Source organism: Somniosus microcephalus, chromosome 3 (genome assembly GCF_052327205.1).
Source record: "Somniosus microcephalus isolate GS21.2 chromosome 3, FLI_Smic_1.0, whole genome shotgun sequence".
Lineage (NCBI taxonomy): Eukaryota > Metazoa > Chordata > Chondrichthyes > Squaliformes > Somniosidae > Somniosus > Somniosus microcephalus.
This window is the reverse complement of record NC_140989.1, coordinates 79,948,214-79,967,806: the sequence shown is the minus strand read 5'-3', so window position 1 is coordinate 79,967,806 and position 19,593 is coordinate 79,948,214. Positions and strand designations below refer to the sequence as shown.

General features: G+C 43.2%; 1 protein-coding gene across 1 annotated transcript in view; it reads right to left on the bottom strand.

Moving 5' to 3' along the window:
* Window positions 1-19,593, bottom strand: part of ints7 (integrator complex subunit 7) — a 92,917-nt gene that overhangs the window by 11,304 nt on the left and 62,020 nt on the right. Inside the window, exons 13-16 of the mRNA XM_085981271.1 lie at window positions 11,110-11,316; window positions 9,678-9,872; window positions 3,628-3,731; window positions 2,832-2,900 (exon numbers count right to left, since the gene is read on the bottom strand). Coding sequence (XP_085837397.1) covers window positions 2,832-2,900; window positions 3,628-3,731; window positions 9,678-9,872; window positions 11,110-11,316 — 575 coding nt within the window. The remainder of the gene's footprint in view (window positions 1-2,831; window positions 2,901-3,627; window positions 3,732-9,677; window positions 9,873-11,109; window positions 11,317-19,593) is intronic.

The window sequence follows — 19,593 nt, the reverse complement described above, 5'->3', positions numbered from 1 at the left end:
AACGGGCCTGGTTATTTTTGGGCTCCAGTGGTCAAGTTGCATGTGTAAGTGTGGCAGGCTTTTATGACTGCATCCGAGTTTTTTTTTAAAACTAGATTTAAGAATTGTTTTTCCCGGAAAAAAACATGCAGCCGATGCAGAGAGGGGATAGTGCTGAGGCTGTGCAGTTGACAGGATACATGAATTGCACTGTTTCTTTCTCATGCATGGTCCTCGTAAAAGTTTAGTTCCAGACATGGTGATATTACACTGCAGTGTGAGAATATCTATTTATCAAGCACGTTCACAACAGTTGAACAAGTTGCTACAATTTTGTCGTCTTACTCGAGAAATAAAAATTTATATGAATAAGGGTAATTTGGAATTAGGGCTCTACATTTTGCAGAGAAGTCATTCTCCTCCGCGCCGCCCTCCCAGCCCCCAAACACCCCTCCAAGAACTCTAAAGTCGGGGGGTGGGAGGGGAAGAGAGACCCAGAATATTTAATCTAGTGCAATGCAGTCTCATAGAAAGCTGGTATGGAATAAATTTATTCACCGCAGAACTTCAGGGCCTCCACATAAAACCCCACTCTGCAAAACGTAGTGTCCTAGCAAATGTCCACGAATTATCCTGGTTAAAAAAAACTCCCTCTCCACCAAGTTAGTCCAAGGGCATCTAAAACCATCAGTAACACTCCTGGGTTAAGCTGGCACACAAGATATGCTAGTTTAATGTAGAGGGGGTGCCATTTCCTTCCATAATTATGAGAAAGCAAATTTTAGTTAAGACTGGGAGTTTACTTCTACAACTTAGGAAATAATTCAAAAAATTAGCATTGCAGCTTCCAGGCTACCCATAGGGTACAAATTATATAAACCACAGTACAAAAAAGAGGAAATTAAAAGTTCAATAGGTAACATATTGAAGTTATTAGAATTAGAATTCTATAAATCAAACATTCATAGCAGACAGTGAAGTAGGACCTTCTGTAATATACTAATCCAAGGAAGGCTGAAGTGCTGCGATAACAGCAACTGTGCAAGATATCAATGTCTGCTCAGCGAAAGGCTGCTCATTACTTTCCTTTTCTATAGGACAGTGCCCGTTAGAATTTGGGACCAGCTCCCTGAGAAGTACAGAAGCATTGTTGCAGAGGAAATGTGCAATTAGTTTATCATGTCAGAAAACAATGTGACTGAAAAATAATTATGGTTCAATAATCCTTGTAATTTGCTTTACAATTTTATTCCTGGGATGTGGGCAATGCTGGCAAGCCATATTTCTTGCCATCCCTAATTACTGCGATGGTGGTGATAGGCCTTCATCTTCCCCCTTACATTTAGCTTTTGTCTCTATGTCTGTATTAATTGTTACTATAAAGAAAAAGACTTGCATTTCTATAGCGCATTTCACGACCACCAGACATCCCAAAGCGCTTTACAGTCAATGAAGTACTTTTTGAAGTGTAGTCACTGTTGTAATGTAGGAAACGCAGCGAACCATTTGCGCACAGCAAGCTCCCACAAACAGCAATGTGATAATGACCTGATAATCTGTTTTAGTGATGTTGATTGAGGGATAAATATTGGCTCGGACACGGGGGATAACTCTTCTTCGAAATAGTGCCATGGGATCTTTTACATCCACCTGAGAGCAGATGGGGCCTCAGTTTAACGTCTCATCCGAAAGACGGCCACTCCCTCAGTACTGCACTGGAGTATCAGCCTTGATTTTTATGCTCAAGTCTCTGGAGTGGGACATGAACCCACGACCTTCTGACTCAAGAGGCAAGGGTGCTACCAACTGAACCACTGGCTGACACACGATAATGTTATTCTGCATGCTACATTCACTCAACTGCACATCTTGAAGTCTGTGAAAGCAAAAAGATAACCCCTTGCACAGAATTAAGTTTTAAATTCTACAAGAAGGGAAGAAAGAAAAGCAGTACTAGGCGCAATTAAAAAAAAAAGAAATTGCCTTAGTTTCAACTCTCTCAACACAGCAGCTGCAAATGGCTCCTGTAATTCTGAGAGTTAATTCTATATTCTAACTGGTACTATCCTGTAAAAGACAAAGTAATAAGTAGTCTTTATGGGGGCTGACATCAATATCCTGCACAGTTGGTGTTATCGCAACAATTCATCCGTCTTAATCCGAGATTAATGTTTAACAGAAGTTTCCCAAGAGCTCTGAACGTGTGAATTGTAGAATTCCATTAGAGCTCTAACTTTAGCGTATCAGTCATTGAATTTTATATTGTTTTATATTGTTTAATAATGTGCGGTGTACAAGTAGCCTGGCAGCTGGGCTGCTAATCCATTGAATTCTTGACATGATGATTGAAGCCTTGACTAAATTTGCAGCTGAAGGTGTTAACAGTGGCTCTTGGGTTGTGTTTCTGACCTACTTTTTAGTGACATCAAGTCATGTATAACACAGCCACCTGCAGAGTAATGGTCTCTCAACTCTGCACCAGCAATGAGCCTTGACTCCAACCTTAAAACAGCACCTACTATTGCACCTGTTATCCATGTAGTCTGAGTGAGCTTGACCATCTAGTGTCAATACATGCTAAATTATTAGCAGTTTTATGCTGTTGATGCACACCAGTAGGAACAAGGAGGAAACTGGCCAAAAGTATTTCACCAAGACCATTATAACTAGCAGGACAAAGAGACTCATCCCATCAGTCTGGGTTGGATTCAAAATTGTGAAAGGGCGATATGCTAACCCACTGCACCACTCAGGTTCTTCCTCCATAACAAGTTCCTGACAGCAATACTTGATAGCATATCCTTACATCATAGAAATTACCACACAATAAAAAACATACTAGAAATTGTTACCTAGCAGAATCTGGATCCAGGATTAGCGCTTCAATAGAATGAGAAATCAGTAGGCAACTTTGTTGCTGTCTAAGGATAAAGTTAAGGCCACGGTGTTTAGAATATTTAGCCATTTAAACTGCACCATCTTGTTCTCAAGTTCAAAGTAAAATGGTAATTTGCATACTCTACTTAGTACTCTATTTTGCAAATTAATGTGTTCATTACAAGTCAGCAAAACTGGATATCTATCAGAGTCTTAAAAAGAAATAAACCCCTTGAAATAGTACCACTGAAACCTGCCATTTATTCTATTTCTTTCCTGCAATCTCAAAGGCAACTTTTAACTTCGACGGGGGCATAAAACTGGCGGCATCGATCAGCCGCCATTTATATATCCTGCCTCTTTTCCCATTGAAAATCAGGCAGGGCGTGTAACAGTCGGCCAATCCAATACCGCAAGTTTTACCCCTCCCCCCACTCCTCGCTCAGGTCAATGCAGAATATAGGAAAATACACCAACGTACTGTCCTCCAGGGGGCAGTATTGAGTTAACATTGGTACAAAATGAAAGACTTGTCAGGATGAACTTTAATAATTATGAAACAAGGGATCATTTGCATCTTTTCTGTGCAACACAAAATAATTCAGTATATATTTGCAACTGCTAAAAAAAATTAATCAAAACAATCACTTACTGTGACTGGTAATATCTACGACTGACACCTTTTAGGTTTTCTACCTCTCGGTACTAAATGTTATTTTTTGCCACAATTGATGTTCAAACGGCAATTTACAGCTCAGCAGAAAAGGATACAGCTCAACATTTCTCAAGGTGGCGGAGTCAGCATCAAAGGAAGATTGATAAAGGTCATGGTAGCGTGTTGCTAGACTTCTGAACTCTTCCATTGATATCTTCATCTAAATGAAGCAAACACAACTTAGATTAGAATGGCACATCTTTTTACTTAACATTTCAATACTGAAAAATAATAATGAGGCTGACAAACAATATTAAACTTATATTTAGAGTTTTTAAAAAAAGAGAACAAATTAAAAATTGGCTGGTGTTTTCACGCCAGGAAACTGCAAGTTTTTCCAGAGTTCAGCAACAGCTTCAAAAACAGAACAATACATGCCTGTTGAGTCAGTTATAAGGAAATAACCTGATCAAAGGGTTCTGGTAGAACATAGGTCAAACAATTCATAAATAGCAGCTGAAACATTAGATCCATGTGCCCACTTTGAACTTATTCCTTGCAATCTTATAAACATATACTATTTTCATTACATTTTTAAAGAAAATGCACCAAATTGTTACCTATGCACAAGTATTCTGCCTGTGTGGACATTACAACTAATGGCATCATGTCACTCACAGAAGGGTGTGAAATAGCAACTATGCAATTCATATCATCACAGCCACAAGATATTTATCACTAATTTTTCCACTCCAATGACAAGAAATCATCATGTTGATAAAACAATGCTTCGTTCAGAATAGAGTAATGGTGGACATTACTGACCATGAACTTTATAGTACTGCAACAATTTGCAAAGTACAGGGATACCATCAAGAATATAATCACAGGTGAGTTAGCTGGTGTAATGGCAAAGGGTTCAGAGGACATTCAACCTGCTCCAGCTGCCGCTTTGGCTTTATGATACCATTTCAATTACTTGGTTGTGCTGAAGATTATTACGTCCGTGAATGATTGAGACACGGACAGCAGGAGTTGAACAAAACACGTCTTTACTGATGGAAGTCAATAGTGAAACTGAAAACAACAGAGGCTCACTAGCGCCTTTTATACAGGGGTGGTCACTGCCGGTACTGCAGACTGAGACCAGTTATTCTCTTAAAAGGTACATACACAACAATTCCTCCCCTTTTAGATGAACAGTACATAACATTCATTTAACAACTAAATGATAACTAATTACAATCACAATTACGGTTGCTAGATACATTGGTTAAGTTTAAGCAATTATAAGTTCAGTCTTTGAGGAGGCTTCCTGATTCTGTCTGGATAACGCCTCTTTGGGGTATCAGGTTCTTCTGGCAATGTTGAGTCGGGATCAATGTCGTTGTTTGGTTCATCTGCTTCCAATATTACCGGTTCTGCAGTAGCTGCAATTGGAACGTCGATTTCATTACCAGGTGTATCAGATCGTGGTGTGGAGTTGACGTTTTCCAGTGACTCTAGAATCTGGTCAGCATGGCGTCTTACAATGCTCTCCCCAACGTCCACGGTGTACATGAGAGGTCCTTGTCGTGTACAAATCGTTCCGGGCTGCCATTTCTCAGTGCGGTAGTCCCGGGCCAAAACTGGTTGATCTAGCTTAAAACTCCTGGTCGGCCTTTCATTCATATTCTGAAACTGCCTGTTCTCCACATCTCTTCGGACGTTTGGCTTAACCAAATCCAAGCGGCATCGTAGTCTTCGATTGAAGAACATCATGGCTGGAGTTTGGTTGGTAACCGCATGTGTCGCATTCCGGTAGGCAAACAAGAAGTTGTCCACCTTGTGTTGTAGGGGTACATCTTCATTACACATTGCCTTGATAGCTTTCTTGAATGTTTGGACAAACCTCTCGGCCAATCCATTCGTGGCTGGATGATATGGGGCGGATGTGTAATGCTTAACACCATTGTTCTTTAAGAACCTCCGGAACTCTTCAGACACAAACTGTGGTCCATTGTCAGAGCAAATCTGTTCAGGCAGCCCATTCCTGGCGAATATGGTTCGTAAAACTGTGATAGTTTTTTCCGTGGTGGTTGAGGACATTTTTATTACCTCTGGCCACTTTGAATGTGCATCCACCGCAATTAAAAACATCGAGTCCATGAAGGGACCAGCAAAATCAATGTGCCCCCTTTGCCATGGAGATGAGGGCCACTCCCATGGATGCAGAGGAGCTTGTGGTGGGGCGTTTTGAACCTTCTGGCATCCTGCACAGCTCTTGGTCATCTCTTCGATTTCTCTATCGATTCCCGGCCACCACACAAACGCTCTGGCTAAATTCTTCATTTTTACCCCACCCAGATGACCCTCATGAAGCTCATTGAGCACTCTATCCATCAACTTAGGTGGAATTACTACTCTGGATCCACACATCAAGGTTCCTCTGCACACTGACAGCTGTTCTCTTCTCGGCGAGAATGCTGGCAGCAGTGGTTCGCCATGTGCTGGCCATCCCTTCACCGTTAAATCATAGACCCGTGATAGTGTCGGGTCATTCCGTGTTTCCTTTTCTATGTTTGCATTCGTCACAGGGAGACATTCGACTATGGTCGAGTGGAATAACTCCATTGGATCCACTGCAAGGTCTTCTTCTTCCACCGTCGGCAACGGTAGGCGTGACAATCCATCAGCATTTCCATGCTGTTTAGTTCCTTTGTACTCGATGTCATATTGGTGTGCCCCTAGGAAAAGGGACCACCTCTGCAGCCTTTGTGCTGTCATTATCGGTACGCCCTTCTGAGGGTTGAAAATGGAGACAAGAGGTTGATGATCGGTTAGTAGAGTAAATTTTTGACCGTGCAGGTAGTGATTGAACTTCTTCACCCCCCACACTAGGCTGAGGGCCTCTCTGTCAATCTGGGCGTAGTTACACTCGGCAGAAGTTAACGAGCGTGACGCAAAAGCTATCGGCCTCTCTAAACCATCAAGGAATTTATGTGACAGTACCGCCCCAATGCCGTAGGGAGACGCATCACACGCCAGTCTGATCGGCAGTGCTGGGTTGTAGTGAGCCAATACTTCCCTTGACGTGATTAAGTCCTTACTCTTCTGAAAGGCCCGCTTACAATTATCGCTCCATTTCCATGCTACCCCCGTTCGTAGCAGGGCGTTCAGTGGGTGCAGAATTGTCGACAAATTCGGCAAAAACTTATGGTAGTAATTCACCAATCCGAGGAATGACCTCAGTTGCGACACATTTTCAGGCGCTGGGGCCTTAACAACCGCTTCAATTTTGTCAGGGGACTTATGTAGCCCCTCTTCATCAATCACGTGGCCACAATACGATATCTGTTTCTTAAAAAATTCGCACTTGGGGCGGTTGGCTCGCAGCCCATGTTCCCGTAGTCTAGTGAGCACCTGTTCTAGGTTGTTAAGGTGTTCACTGTCATCTTCACCTGTCACAAGGATGTCGTCCAAGTAACACTGAGTCCCCGGAATCCCTTGCAGGACTTGTTCCATCGCTCTTTGCCATATCGTCGGAGCCGATGCTACTCCGAATACCAATCGATGATACTGGTAAAGACCTTTGTGAGTGTTTATCGTGAGGTACTTCCTAGAGGACTCTTCAACCTCCATCTGCAAATATGCTTGTGCTAGGTCAATTTTTGTAAAACGCTTCCCTCCAGACAGTGAGGCGAAGATGTCTTCTATCCTTGGAAGAGGATATTGTACTGTGTGAAGGACTGGGTTCACCGTCACCTTGAAATCCCCACAGATGCGAATCTTCCTTGGCTCCCCGGACTTATTGCTTAACGTTTTCTTCATGACAGGAACGATGGGTGTCGCCCACTCGCTCCAGTCGACCTTAGACAACACGCCTGCCTTCTCCAGATTCTCCAGCTCTGCCTCGGCGGCTGGGCGAATTGCATACGGTACCGGTCTTGCTTTGAAAAACTTGGGAACTGCATTCTCTTCAATTTTTATCGAGGCGGTTACGCCTTTAAGCGTGCCCAGTTCTTGTTGAAATACCTCCTTGGCGTTAGCTAAGATTGTTGACAATCGTCCAGGAGTGACGTCTTCATCTTTTTTACCGTCCACCGTCATTGCATGAATGGAGTGCCAATCTAAGTTTATCTTCCTGATCCATTCCCGTCCCAATAACGGTGGTCCACCATTTGGCAGTATGTAGAGATACAATTTCCGTATTTTCTTGCCGTTGCATTCGACAGGCACCCTTATTTTTCCTCTGGGGTATACTTTTTGCCCCGTATACGTCGTCAAGACGATGGATGTCTCTCTCAAGGGTATGTGTGAAAATAGCCGCTCGTAGTCTCGTTGATTCATGGCGGTTAGCACTGATCCTGTATCCAATTCCATTTTAACTTGGGACCCTGCTATCGTGAGGGTGACCCAAATGGTTCGGTGATCCTCTTTTGCGATTACATTGTGAAGTTTGAGACAGCTTAGTCTCCTGTTCCCGGATTCACTATCGCTCATCTGGTCTTCGGAACTACTGTCCGTCATCTTTTGTACTTTCTTGTACGGTTCCTTAGTAGCCTTTTTGTTGTCGCTGGTCTTCTTCCCAGACCCGCAAACTCGTGCAATGTGTCCCATCTTCCCGCATTGCCTGCATATTTTGTCTTTGGACCAGCAGTCCTTCTGGTCATGGTTAGTTCTGCCGCAGCGATAACATTTTACAACAAATCCCCGTGTCATTTCGTGGGTGCCGTATTCCTGTGGTTTTTGTTGAATTTCTGCAGCTCCCCTGGCTGCTGCTTCATACGATACTGCCACGCTGAAAGCCTTATCGAGCGTCAGCTCTTTCTCTGAGAGTAACTTCTTCTGTGTTCCTTCACTCAGGAGTCCACAGACAAATTTGTCCCGTAGGGTATCTGCCAGTCCTGCTCCGAACTGGCAGTGCTTTGATAGCTTGCGTAGTTCCGTAAGGTACTCAGCATTGCTCTCATCTTTATGCTGAGTTCTCCTGTGGAATTTAAATCTTTCTGCTATCAACAGCGGTGCAGGGTTTAGGTGTTCCTGTAGGACAGCAACAATTTCGTTAAAACTCTTCGCCTTCGGTTTGGCTGGAGTAATCAGGTCCCGCAATAGGCCGTATGTTCTAGCGCCCATTAAGTTTAGCAATATCGATGCCTTTTTCTCCTCCGCTATTTCGTTTGCCTCGAAATATACCTCGACTCTTTCCACATACGTGGTCCAGTCCTCTATTGTATTATCAAAAGCAGTGATAAAGCCAGTCTTCGGCATCTTGCAAATCTAAAATGGCGCCTCCCGCGCTTTGCCTTCTTCCCCGATTTAACAAAATGGCGCCTCCCGCGCTTTGCCTTCTTCCCCGCTGATTAAGATGGCGCCTCCCGCGCTTTGCCTTCTTCCCCGCTGTTGCTAGAGCTGCTTTCCGCGGTTCCCGTTGCAACCTGCAGCTCCTCGCGGTTTCTTGCGCGTTTAATATTTCTTTTTTTATTATTTTCCCGTCGTGGAACAACCCTGTGGGACTCTTGCCTCCCTCTTTGCGGGTCTATACGCAGCCCGGCTTCGTAGCACCGGCCGCGCCCTGTGTGCTCCACCCTCTCTCTTCTTCCCGACAACACTGCTCGGCCCCATCGCAAACCACCCGCTCGAGTTCGCGACCGCCGCAGCCCAGGAAGGATCAGTGCACTACCTGCCACCAGCCCGATTAGCTGAAGCACCGTCAACAGGAACGAGGCCTCGCTTCCGACAGCTTCTCCAGCAATCTTCAACTCCGCAACACAGGGCGGATGCCCACAGTCGACGTCCGTTTCTACTGCCTCTTACTTTCTTTTCTTTCTGGCCTCGACCTCTGCTCACTTCGCTGTAGGAATGGATCCCAGGAGGTGGTGCAGACTGTAGGTAGGTTCGTATCTGCTCGTCGCCAGTATTACGTCCGTGAATGATTGAGACACGGACAGCAGGAGTTGAACAAAACACGTCTTTACTGATGGAAGTCAATAGTGAAACTGAAAACAACAGAGGCTCACTAGCGCCTTTTATACAGGGGTGGTCACTGCCGGTACTGCAGTCTGAGACCAGTTATTCTCTTAAAGGTACATACACAACAAAGATCCTCCAAACCAATCTGTAAGTGATCATCTAGCACAGTCCTAATGTAGTCCTGATCCAATGCATATAGTAAACATGTACATACCTGGTTGGTGATACGGCCACACCTCTGCAAATCATTTCCGGATGCCATAGCAATTGCTGTGGCAATGGCAGGTGGAGGGCTCGTCTTCAGGCTGTTACAGGTACAGATCAGCTGGGAGAATGCCTGGAGCACATCAATCCTTAGTTTGACAAATTCACATTGAAAAGTCAGGGGATTGGAAGGTGTGCTTGCAGCCTGAAAGGAATAATCAATTTAACACAATTTATGCTTTCAAACTATTCCATTTTTTTTTAAATTAGAAAGATTGTTTTACCTTTCCTACAATTATGGTTTGCTCTACGCAAGATGATTGTAAAAGAAAATCATCAGACAGCAAGGATTTCTTTTGGGGACGGAGGGAGTTGACATGTCTGAAGATGCAGTCTGTGCAAGTGGGATATAGAACATCTTTACCATAACCAGGAGTCCTTTAAAAATAGGAAAGCTGCAAGTGCAGTCAGTACTGTTAAACGGAAAGGCATGAGGAGTTAGAAATGCTGGAGGAAAGTTAGAAGCCACCTGTTTGTAATGTTGTTTGTTCTTTATTTTGTATTATTACATGAAGATAAATCGTACGGATTGAATTCAGTGAGTCCAGTCGTAACGGTTGTTTTATACATTCACCTTATTGTGAAATAAAGCAGCTTAATGATTCACATCCGGCCTCGTCTTGCAAAGTATTTGCTTGATCCACTTTGAGAGATTGAAGCGCATGTGCGAAAGGCAGGAATATCCAGTCCAGGTCACAAGGGGGCATTATTGATATGCTATCCTACCATGCGAGTAGAAATAAGGCAGTGAGAGTTAACTCCACAAAAGATGCTTAGTCTGCTTACGGGAGCAACCAACACCACTGAACCCGAAAAGATACCTACACCAAACCCAAATTTGTAACACTGGCGACCTTCAGTCATCTGGCACAGCTGACGTGTACAGGGCTGTTTGAAAGACGGTCAGAGTCTCTATTTCCTCTCTGACTTCCCTCAGTATTCTAGGATACATGCCATCAGGGCACTTTGAGTTTGACCAACTTTTTCAGTACTTATCTGTAGTTATCCTATCGAAAACCCTAAATTACAGTAATTTTGTCAAAAAAGATATTGATACTCAAATTGGTGAATTACAATTAAACCAGTTTTCCCGCAATATGAGTAGTGTTTTCTTTAGATTGTTCTTCTGACATTAAAAGATCTTGAGAGTTTGACATTTATTTTTTGTGAATTAGATTTCTAAAAGGTTTAGATGGCTTAAGATAGCTTGCCTTCAAAGTGCACAACAAACATATGACAGCTGCCAACCGCAATGTCCTCTGGGGAGCTGACAAAACAGTTGGCAACCATCTATTCTACAACAATACAAATCTGAAAGAATTCGACTACCGCTAAAGCTGTAAAGTTTTAGATTGGATATATGCACTTTGAATTGAACTCACCGTCAGTGAAGCTATGCCCCTCTGGTAGTATTTCAAAGCTTCAGCAATACAGGCCAGTGCAACACTAGATTCGCTATCCTGTAGACCAGCCAGACATTGCTCTGCTTTCGAGAATTCCTTCAAACTGTTTAGCCAGAAGTAAAAATGTTCGGAGGCCACCTGTGTCAACAAGCCATGGTAAAGCTCTCCAGCCATATCGTGGTTTCCCTGAAAATACCAGAATAGAGAAATATCAGTCAAAAGACATATCTGCAAACTGATGACATTTTATTTTAATATATAAGGGTGGAAGGGATACTTGCCCAAATTCTGCTTCCCCTCCTTTAGTGCTCTGTGTTGCACATAATTACCTAGCTAAAACTACGTTGAGATTTTCCTTCCTTTTCCCATGGCAAGTACATGGCTTCCTTTCCTCCCCTCAATGTCATGATCAAACTTGGAATCTACAGGCTCAAATCTGTGACCTGTCACAGCACAATGCCTGGCCTACACACAACTGCAGCCCCTAACTTCGTGGTTGACCTTTAATGTCTTTCGAAGTGGCTTAGCAAACCATCCTGTTGCAGAACAATTGCTACATAATCAACTCTTCCACCATATAAAATAAATAAGAGAATGGTTAATGCTCTCAGTACCATGTACAGGACAATTAGGGCTCATGGGATTGGGGGTAATATACTAGCATGGATTGAGGATTGGTTAACGGACAGAAAACAGAGAGTAGGAATAAACGGGTTATTTTCAGGTTGGCAAGCTGTAACTCGTGGGGTACTGCAAGGATCAGTGCTTGAGCATCAGCTATTCACAATCTACATCAATGATTTAGATGAGGGGACCAAATGTAATATATCCAAGTTTGCTGATGATACAAAGCTGGGTGGGAATGTAAGTTGTGAGGAGGATGCAAAGAGGCTTCAAGGAGATATAAACAGGCTAAGTGAGTGGGCAAGTACATGGCAAATGAAATATAATGTGGAGAAATGTGATGTTAACCACTTTGGTAGGAAAAATAGAAAAGCAGAGTACTTTTTAAATGGTGAGAGATTGGGAAATGTTGGTGTTCAGAGGGACCTGGTGTCCTTGTATATGAATCACTGAAAGTTAACATGCAGGTACAGCAAGCAATTGGGAAAGCAAATGGTATGTTGGCCTTTATTACAAGAGGATTTGAGTATAAGAGTAAAGACATCTTACTGCAATTATATAGGGCCCTGGACAGTTTTGGTCTCCTTACCTAAGGAAGGATATACTTGCCATAGAGGGTGTGCAACAAAGGTTCACCAGACTGGTTCCTGGGATGGGGGGATTGTCCTATGAGGAGAGATTGAGTAGACTAGGCCTATATTCTCTAGCGTTTAGAAGAATGAGAGGTGATCTCATTGAAACATACAAAATTCTTACAGGGCTTGACAGGGTAGATGCAGGGAGGATGTTTCCCCTGGCTGGGGAGTCTAGAACCAGGGGTCACAGTCTCAGAATAAGGGGTCAGCCATTAAGACTGAGATGAGGAGAAATTTCTTCACTCAGAGGGTGGTGAATCTTTGGAATTCTCTACCCCAGAGGGCTGTGGAGGCTCAGTCATTGAGTATATTCAAGACAGAGATCAATAGATTAGGGAATCAAGGGATATGGGGATAGTTCAGGAAAGTGGAGATGAGGTAGAAGATCAACCACGATCTTACTGAATGGCGGAGCAGGCTTGAAGGGCCAAATGGCCTACTCCTGCTCCTATTTCTTTTGTTCTTATGCATTTCATCTCTGTAGGTGAAAGTAAACAAACATATGGTGCCTCTGCAGAGAGCAGTTAAGCTGTTCCCTTGTTCCTACAAGTCCAGTTTCAATCCTCGTAGCAACTAACATTGAATCGAAGCAATTTGCGCCAGACAACTTCCATTTGTTCTTATATTGGCTTAGTAAAAAGAAAGTGAGCAGGTTGGGGTGGGGGTATAAAACAGACACTTCCAACAGAAACATAGCTCATCAAAGGAAATCTACTGAGGCTAACTTGTTCCTATGGAAATCATACATCTGCTCATTGCAAATCTAAACTGTTCAATCAGGTAGGAGGAGCCAAAAACTTGGCTGTTTGATCCAATTCCAAGCCCAGACTCTCTAATCAGATCGTGACATTCATTTTTAGTGTAGGAAATGTTAACAATGATTTTTTTGTTTTGCCAGGAATGTTTTCTTTTGGTGGGGGAGGGGAGGGGATAAGGAATACTAAACTAGCATATGATTAAATTGTTCAGGGTTTTTTCAGTGCGACATTGCTGCACTACTTGGTAACTGCCACTAGAGGCTGCAAATAAACTGTAAAACATTTACAGCCGAAGTCAGAACATGTTACACCACAATGGAAAATACTGTACATGACTGACAGGCTAGTTGCCCTTTATCCTGATAGCTTCCAGGGCTGAAATAACAGGATACCAGATCAGTACAAAAGTCCATGCACTATACTGACACCATACACTAACAGGTTTTACATAGATACATAGATACATAGAAGATAGGAGCAGGAGTAGGCCATTCGGCCCTTCGTGCCTGCTCCGCCATTCGATGAGATCATGGCTGATCCTTTAATTCAGTATCCCGTCCCCGCCTTCTCTCCGTAACCCTTAACCCCTTTTGCCCGTAGAAATATATCTAATTCCCTCTTAAATATATTTAATGAGCTGGCGTACACTGCCCTCTGTGGCAATGAGTTCCACAGGTTCACCACTCTCTGAGTGAAGAAATTCCCCCTCATCTCTGTCCTAAATGGTTTAGCCCTTATCCTTAAATTATGTCCTCTAGTTCTGTTCTCACCCGCCAAGGGAAACATTCCTTCTGCATCCAGTCTGTCTAGACCTGTCAGAATTTTATACACTTCTATGAGGTCCCCTCTCAATCTTCTAAACTCCAGTGTGTACATCCCTAAACTACATAGTCTCTCCTCATAGGTCATTCCCGCCATTCCTGGTATCAGCCTGGTGAATCGCCGCTGCACCCCCTCCATGGCAAGAACATCCTTCCTCAGATGAGGCGACCAAAACTGTACACAGTACTCGAGGTGTGGTCTCACCAGTGCCCTGTACAGCTGCAGCAAGGTATCCCTGTTCCTGTATTCTAACCCTTTTGCTATGAAGGCCAGCATACCGTTTGCCTTCTTGACCGCCTGTTGCACCTGCATGCTCGCCTTCAGTGACTGGTGTACAAGAACACCCAGGTCTCTCTGTACTTCCCCCTCTCCCAATCTATTGCCATTTAAATAATAATTTGCCCTCCCGTTCCTGCACCCAAGGTGGATAACTTCGCACTTGTCCACATTATAGTGCATCTGCCATTTATCCGCCCAATCGCCCAGTCTGTCCAAATCGCTCTGGAGCTTCCTGGTCTCTTCCTCTGAGCCCACCCCCCCTCCTAGTTTAGTGTCGTCTGCAAATTTGGAAATGCTGCATCCGACTCCCTGATCCAGGTCATTAATGTAAATTGTGAACAGCTGGGGGCCCAGGACAGATCCCTGTGGTACCCCACTTGTTACTGCCTGCCATTCAGAAAATGAGCCGTTTATTCCAACTCTCTGTTTTCTATCTGACAGCCAGTTCCCTATCCACGCCAAAACTTTCCCCTTTATCCCATGAGCCTCAATTTTCCATGCTAATCTTTTATGTGGGACCTTATCGAAGGCCTTTTGGAAGTCCAGGTACACCACATCTACTGGCTCTCCCCCATCTATTCTACCAGTTACTCCCTCAAAAAATTCCAATAGATTAGTCAAGCACGATTTACCCTTTGTAAATCCATGTTGACTCTGTCCTATCCTGTCCCCATTTGCTAAGTGCTCCGCTATTTCATCCTTAATGATGGACTCCAGCATTTTGCCCACAACTGATGTAAGGCTTACAGGTCTGTAATTACCTGCTTTTTCCCTACCCCCCTTTTTGAATAGTGGGGTAACGTTAGCTACCCTCCAATCCATCGGCACTGTTCCCGAGTCTAATGAATTCTGAAAAATCATCCTTAGTGCATCCGCTATCTCTAGGGCCACCTCCTTCAGTACCCTAGGATGCATGTTATCAGGCCCTGGGGATTTGTCCACCTTCAATCCCTTTAGCTTCCTTAACACCATATCCTTAGAGATATTGATTTGCGTCAGTTCCTCCTTTGCCAATGTCCCTATTTTTCCCGATATCCCAGGGAGGTTTTTTGTGTCTTCCTTCGTAAAGACTGACCCAAAGTATGCATTTAGTTGATCTGCCATTTCCTTATTTCCCATTATATATTCCCCCGTATCTGACTGCAATGGACCAACTTTGGTTTTCACCAGTCTTTTCCTTTTGATATATTTATAAAAGCTTTTGGAGTTAGTTTTTATATTTTCCGCCAGCTTGTTTTCGTAAGCTATTTTGCCCCTCTTGATCATGCCCTTTGCCCTCCTTTGCTCTATCTTAAACTGTTCCCAATCTTCCGCTCTGGCGCTTTTTTTGGCTATTTTATACGCCCTATCTTTGGATTTTATGCTGTCTCTAATTTCCCCTGTTATCCACGGTTGAGTCACCTTTTTAGATTTCCTTTTATGCCAGATTGGTATAAACAATTTTTGCAATTTTGTCATTCTATCTTTAAATGTTTGCCATTGTTTATCTACCTCCAGTCCTCCCAGGAACGTTGTCCAATCAGACCTACTCAGTTCCCGTCTCATGGCATCATAATTCCCCTTGTTTAAATTCAGGACCTTAGTCTCTGAGTCAATTTCTTCGCTCTCCATTTCGAGTGAGAAATCGATCATGTTATGATCGCTCTGACCCAAGGGTCCCCGTACAACAAGATTACTGATTAGTCCCTTCTCATTGCACAGTACCCAGTCCAATATAGCCTGTTCCCGAGTTGGTTCCTCGACATATTGATCCAGATAACCATCCCTTAAACACTCAAGGAATTCCTCCTCCTCATTATTTTTACTGATTAGGCTAGTCCAATCTATATGTAAGTTAAAGTCACCTATGATGACAGCTGTGCTCTTATTGCACGCTTCTCTAATTTCCCTCGTGATGCCCTCCCTAACCTCTATTTTACTATTTGGAGGCCTATATACCACTCCTATTAATGTTTTTCGCCCCTCGCTATTTCTTAGCTCCACCCATATAGATTCTGTATTAACTGAGTTAATATCCTTCTTTTCAATTGCATTTATCCCCTCTTTTACTAGCAATGCTACCCCTCCTCCCTTTCTTTTTTGTCGATCCTTCCTAAATACTGAATACCCCTGTATGTTAAGCTCCCAGCCCTGCTCACCCTGCAACCATGTTTCCGTAATCCCAATTAGATCATAATTATTAACCTCTATTTCCTGTAGATGGTTTGCAGAATATGCATTAAAGAGATTGAATTAATTTTGTTCCTTAGTCTGAGATCTGGTGCGAGAATAAAACTGTATGAATAATGCTTATTTAAAAGTGGGATGAAGTAGAACTACTTTAGTTGAGTTGATAAAACACTGTCCCTGTCAGTATTTTTACAGATTGTTATGATGTCAGTAGTACCATGCTACACTTTACATACAGTGAAATACTTTTGAAGGGCAATGACTACTTTTAATGTATCAGATGTGCAGGCATTCTGCAATAGCAAAGTCCTATAAATAGGCAATGAGGCGAATGAGCAATTAATCTATTTTGCGGTGATATTGGATATGTGGGAACTCCCTCGCTCTTCTTTGATGAAACTTCTATTTGAAGAACACATCTACAATGCAGTCTACCCTCAGTACTGCAATGGAGTGTTAGTCTAGATCATGAATTGACACTCTAGTAGGGTACTCAAACCCACAACCTTCTGATCCAGGGGCGAGAAGACTGCTACATGAAGAAAATTAGAACAGTCACAGTATATCTCCAACATGAACAGTCTGCATATTATATCATTCTGAAGTCTACAAAATGAACTTAGGAGTACAGGGACAAAAAGAGGACTGGTTTACATTAATATGGCTACATCTCATCTGAGCAAACACGTAACATCTACAATCAGCGCCATATATACTTCATCGGCTTGTTAATACAAGCAATATGTAGTTACTTGCAGATTTACAAGCTTGCACGTATGTAATACTCATCATGTTCTAAGGACATCCCAATGTGGTTTGCAATCAATAAATTACTTTTGAAGTGCAGTCACTTCTGTCATGCAAAACAACGTAGCAGCCAATGACAGACAAACAGCAAAGGAAAGTAATGACCAGTTAACTTGTTTTGGTGATGTCAGCTAAGACACCACAAATACTGCGTCATGCTACAAATTGGGAGGATGCACTTTCTATTATTAGCACCTTTACAGGAGAGAACAGTCCAATGTGCATTAAAAAAGGAGGAAACAAAATAGGAAGATAGGAAAATTGATGCCTGAGCCATGGACAGAAAGATTAGTAGCGGAGACAAAAAGCTTGGTTAAATAGATAGGTTTTGAGAAGGTTTATAAAAGATGGAGAGAAAAATGGAGAGGCGGCGGTGTTCCAGAGATTAGAGGAGAGGTAGCTGAAGGCTCTACCAATGGTGGGGTAAAGGGAGGAACAATGCACAAAAAGCCAGAGTCAGAAGGACAAAGGGTGCGAGGGGAAACAAGGCTGGAGGAGTTTGCAGAGATAGGGTGGAGCAAGGCCATGAAGGGATGATAAAATGAGGATAAGTATTTTAAAATGAATGAGTTGGGGCCTGGGAGATAATAGCTTTGATATTAACCTCCCCCACGACGGGTGGGAGAGGGGTTAAAAAGTGAAATTGTGGAACCCGATCACAACACGCCGCGCAGGCGCTTGCCGCCATTTTTATGGCAGGGGATATCGGGGTATCCGAGTGTCCCGCCGTGGGAACATTTATTAACATTTAAATTACACAGTGTAATTGGGAGCCCGATTTGAAATTATCTCGTGCTGCATGGGTTTCCCGGGGGTTGGGAAACTCAGTAGTGAAACGGAAGTGGGAGCTGCTGACTCCACAAGGTAAGTGGTTCTTTCAGAACTCCTTGTGGGCCAGGAGGAACAGGAGTGCTCTCCCCCAGGCTCCTCAAGGAAGCAGTGGGCCTCCCCCAGCCTCTCCCTCCCACCCCCTCCCGATTGGCAAATGGAGCTTATTTACCAGTGCAGACCTTCCCCCCCAGCCTTCCTGACTCTGCGTGCGCCCACTCCCCACCAAAACCGAATGCTGACCCAAGCTTCTTCCCCCGCCCTTCAGATTGCTGACCATCTCCTGCTCCCCTCTACCCAATTACCAGGGACCGTCCATAAGGGTCCACATGTCCCTTTGTCCTAGACTCCCCCACCAGTGTAAAAGGTTTCTATCTACCCCTTCAATTCTTTTCAAAATCCTAAAAACCTCAATGAAATCACCCCTTAATCTTCTATATTCCAGGGAATACCAGCCTAGTTTATGCAATCTCTCCTTATAACCCTTGGAGCCCTGGTAACATTCTGGTAAATCTGCAGTGCACTCCTTCCAAGGCCAATATATCCTTTCTAAGGTGCGGTGCCCAGAACGGTACAAAGTGCTCCAGATGTGGTCTAACCAGGGCTTTGTATAACTGTGGCAAAATTTCCTCCCCTTTATATTCTAGCCCTCTAGATATAACGGCTAACATTCCATTAGCCTTTTAGATTATTTTTTGTACCTGGGACCACTACATTTTAGTGATCTGTGTACATGGACCTCTAAATCTTTTTGGACCTCCACTGTTCCTAGCTTTTCATCATTTAAAAAATACTCTGATCTATCCTTGTTGTTGTTTGGTCTAAAATGGATGGCCTCACACTTATCTGCATTGAACTCCATCTGCAACAGGTTTGCCCACTCACTTAATCTATCAATGTCTATTTCTAATTTTATGCTCCCGTCCACACTACTTACTATGCCACCTATCTTTGTCATTGGCAAGCTTGGATATATGGCTCTATAATATGTTATTTACGTCATTATTAAATAGTGATTAGTTGAGACCCCAGCACAGATCTTTGTGGGACACCAGTAGTCACTTCCTTCCAATTTGAGTTCATACCCATTATCCCTACTCTTTGTCTTCTACCACCTAACCAATCTCCTAACCAGGTCAAGAATTTGCCTTCAATTCCATGAGCTTTAATTTTAGCTAACGGTCTCTTATGTGGAACCTTATCGAATGCCTTCTGGAAGTCCATATAAACTACATCCATAGACATTTCCCTGTCTACTACTTTAGTTACTTCATTCAAAAATTCAGTTAGGTTAGTTAGACATGACCTACCATTTACAAATCCATATGGGCTCTCTCTAATCAGCTCAAATTTCTCCAAGTGCTCAGTCACCCTGTCCTTAATTATAGATTCCAATAACTTCCCCACAACAGATGTTAGATTAACAGATTTATAATTTCCTGGTTTCTCTCTCTCACCTTTCTTAAATAATGGAACTTTATTTGCAATTTTCCAATCAAAAAGGGACAATTCCGGAATCGAGAGCATTTTGGATTATGGCT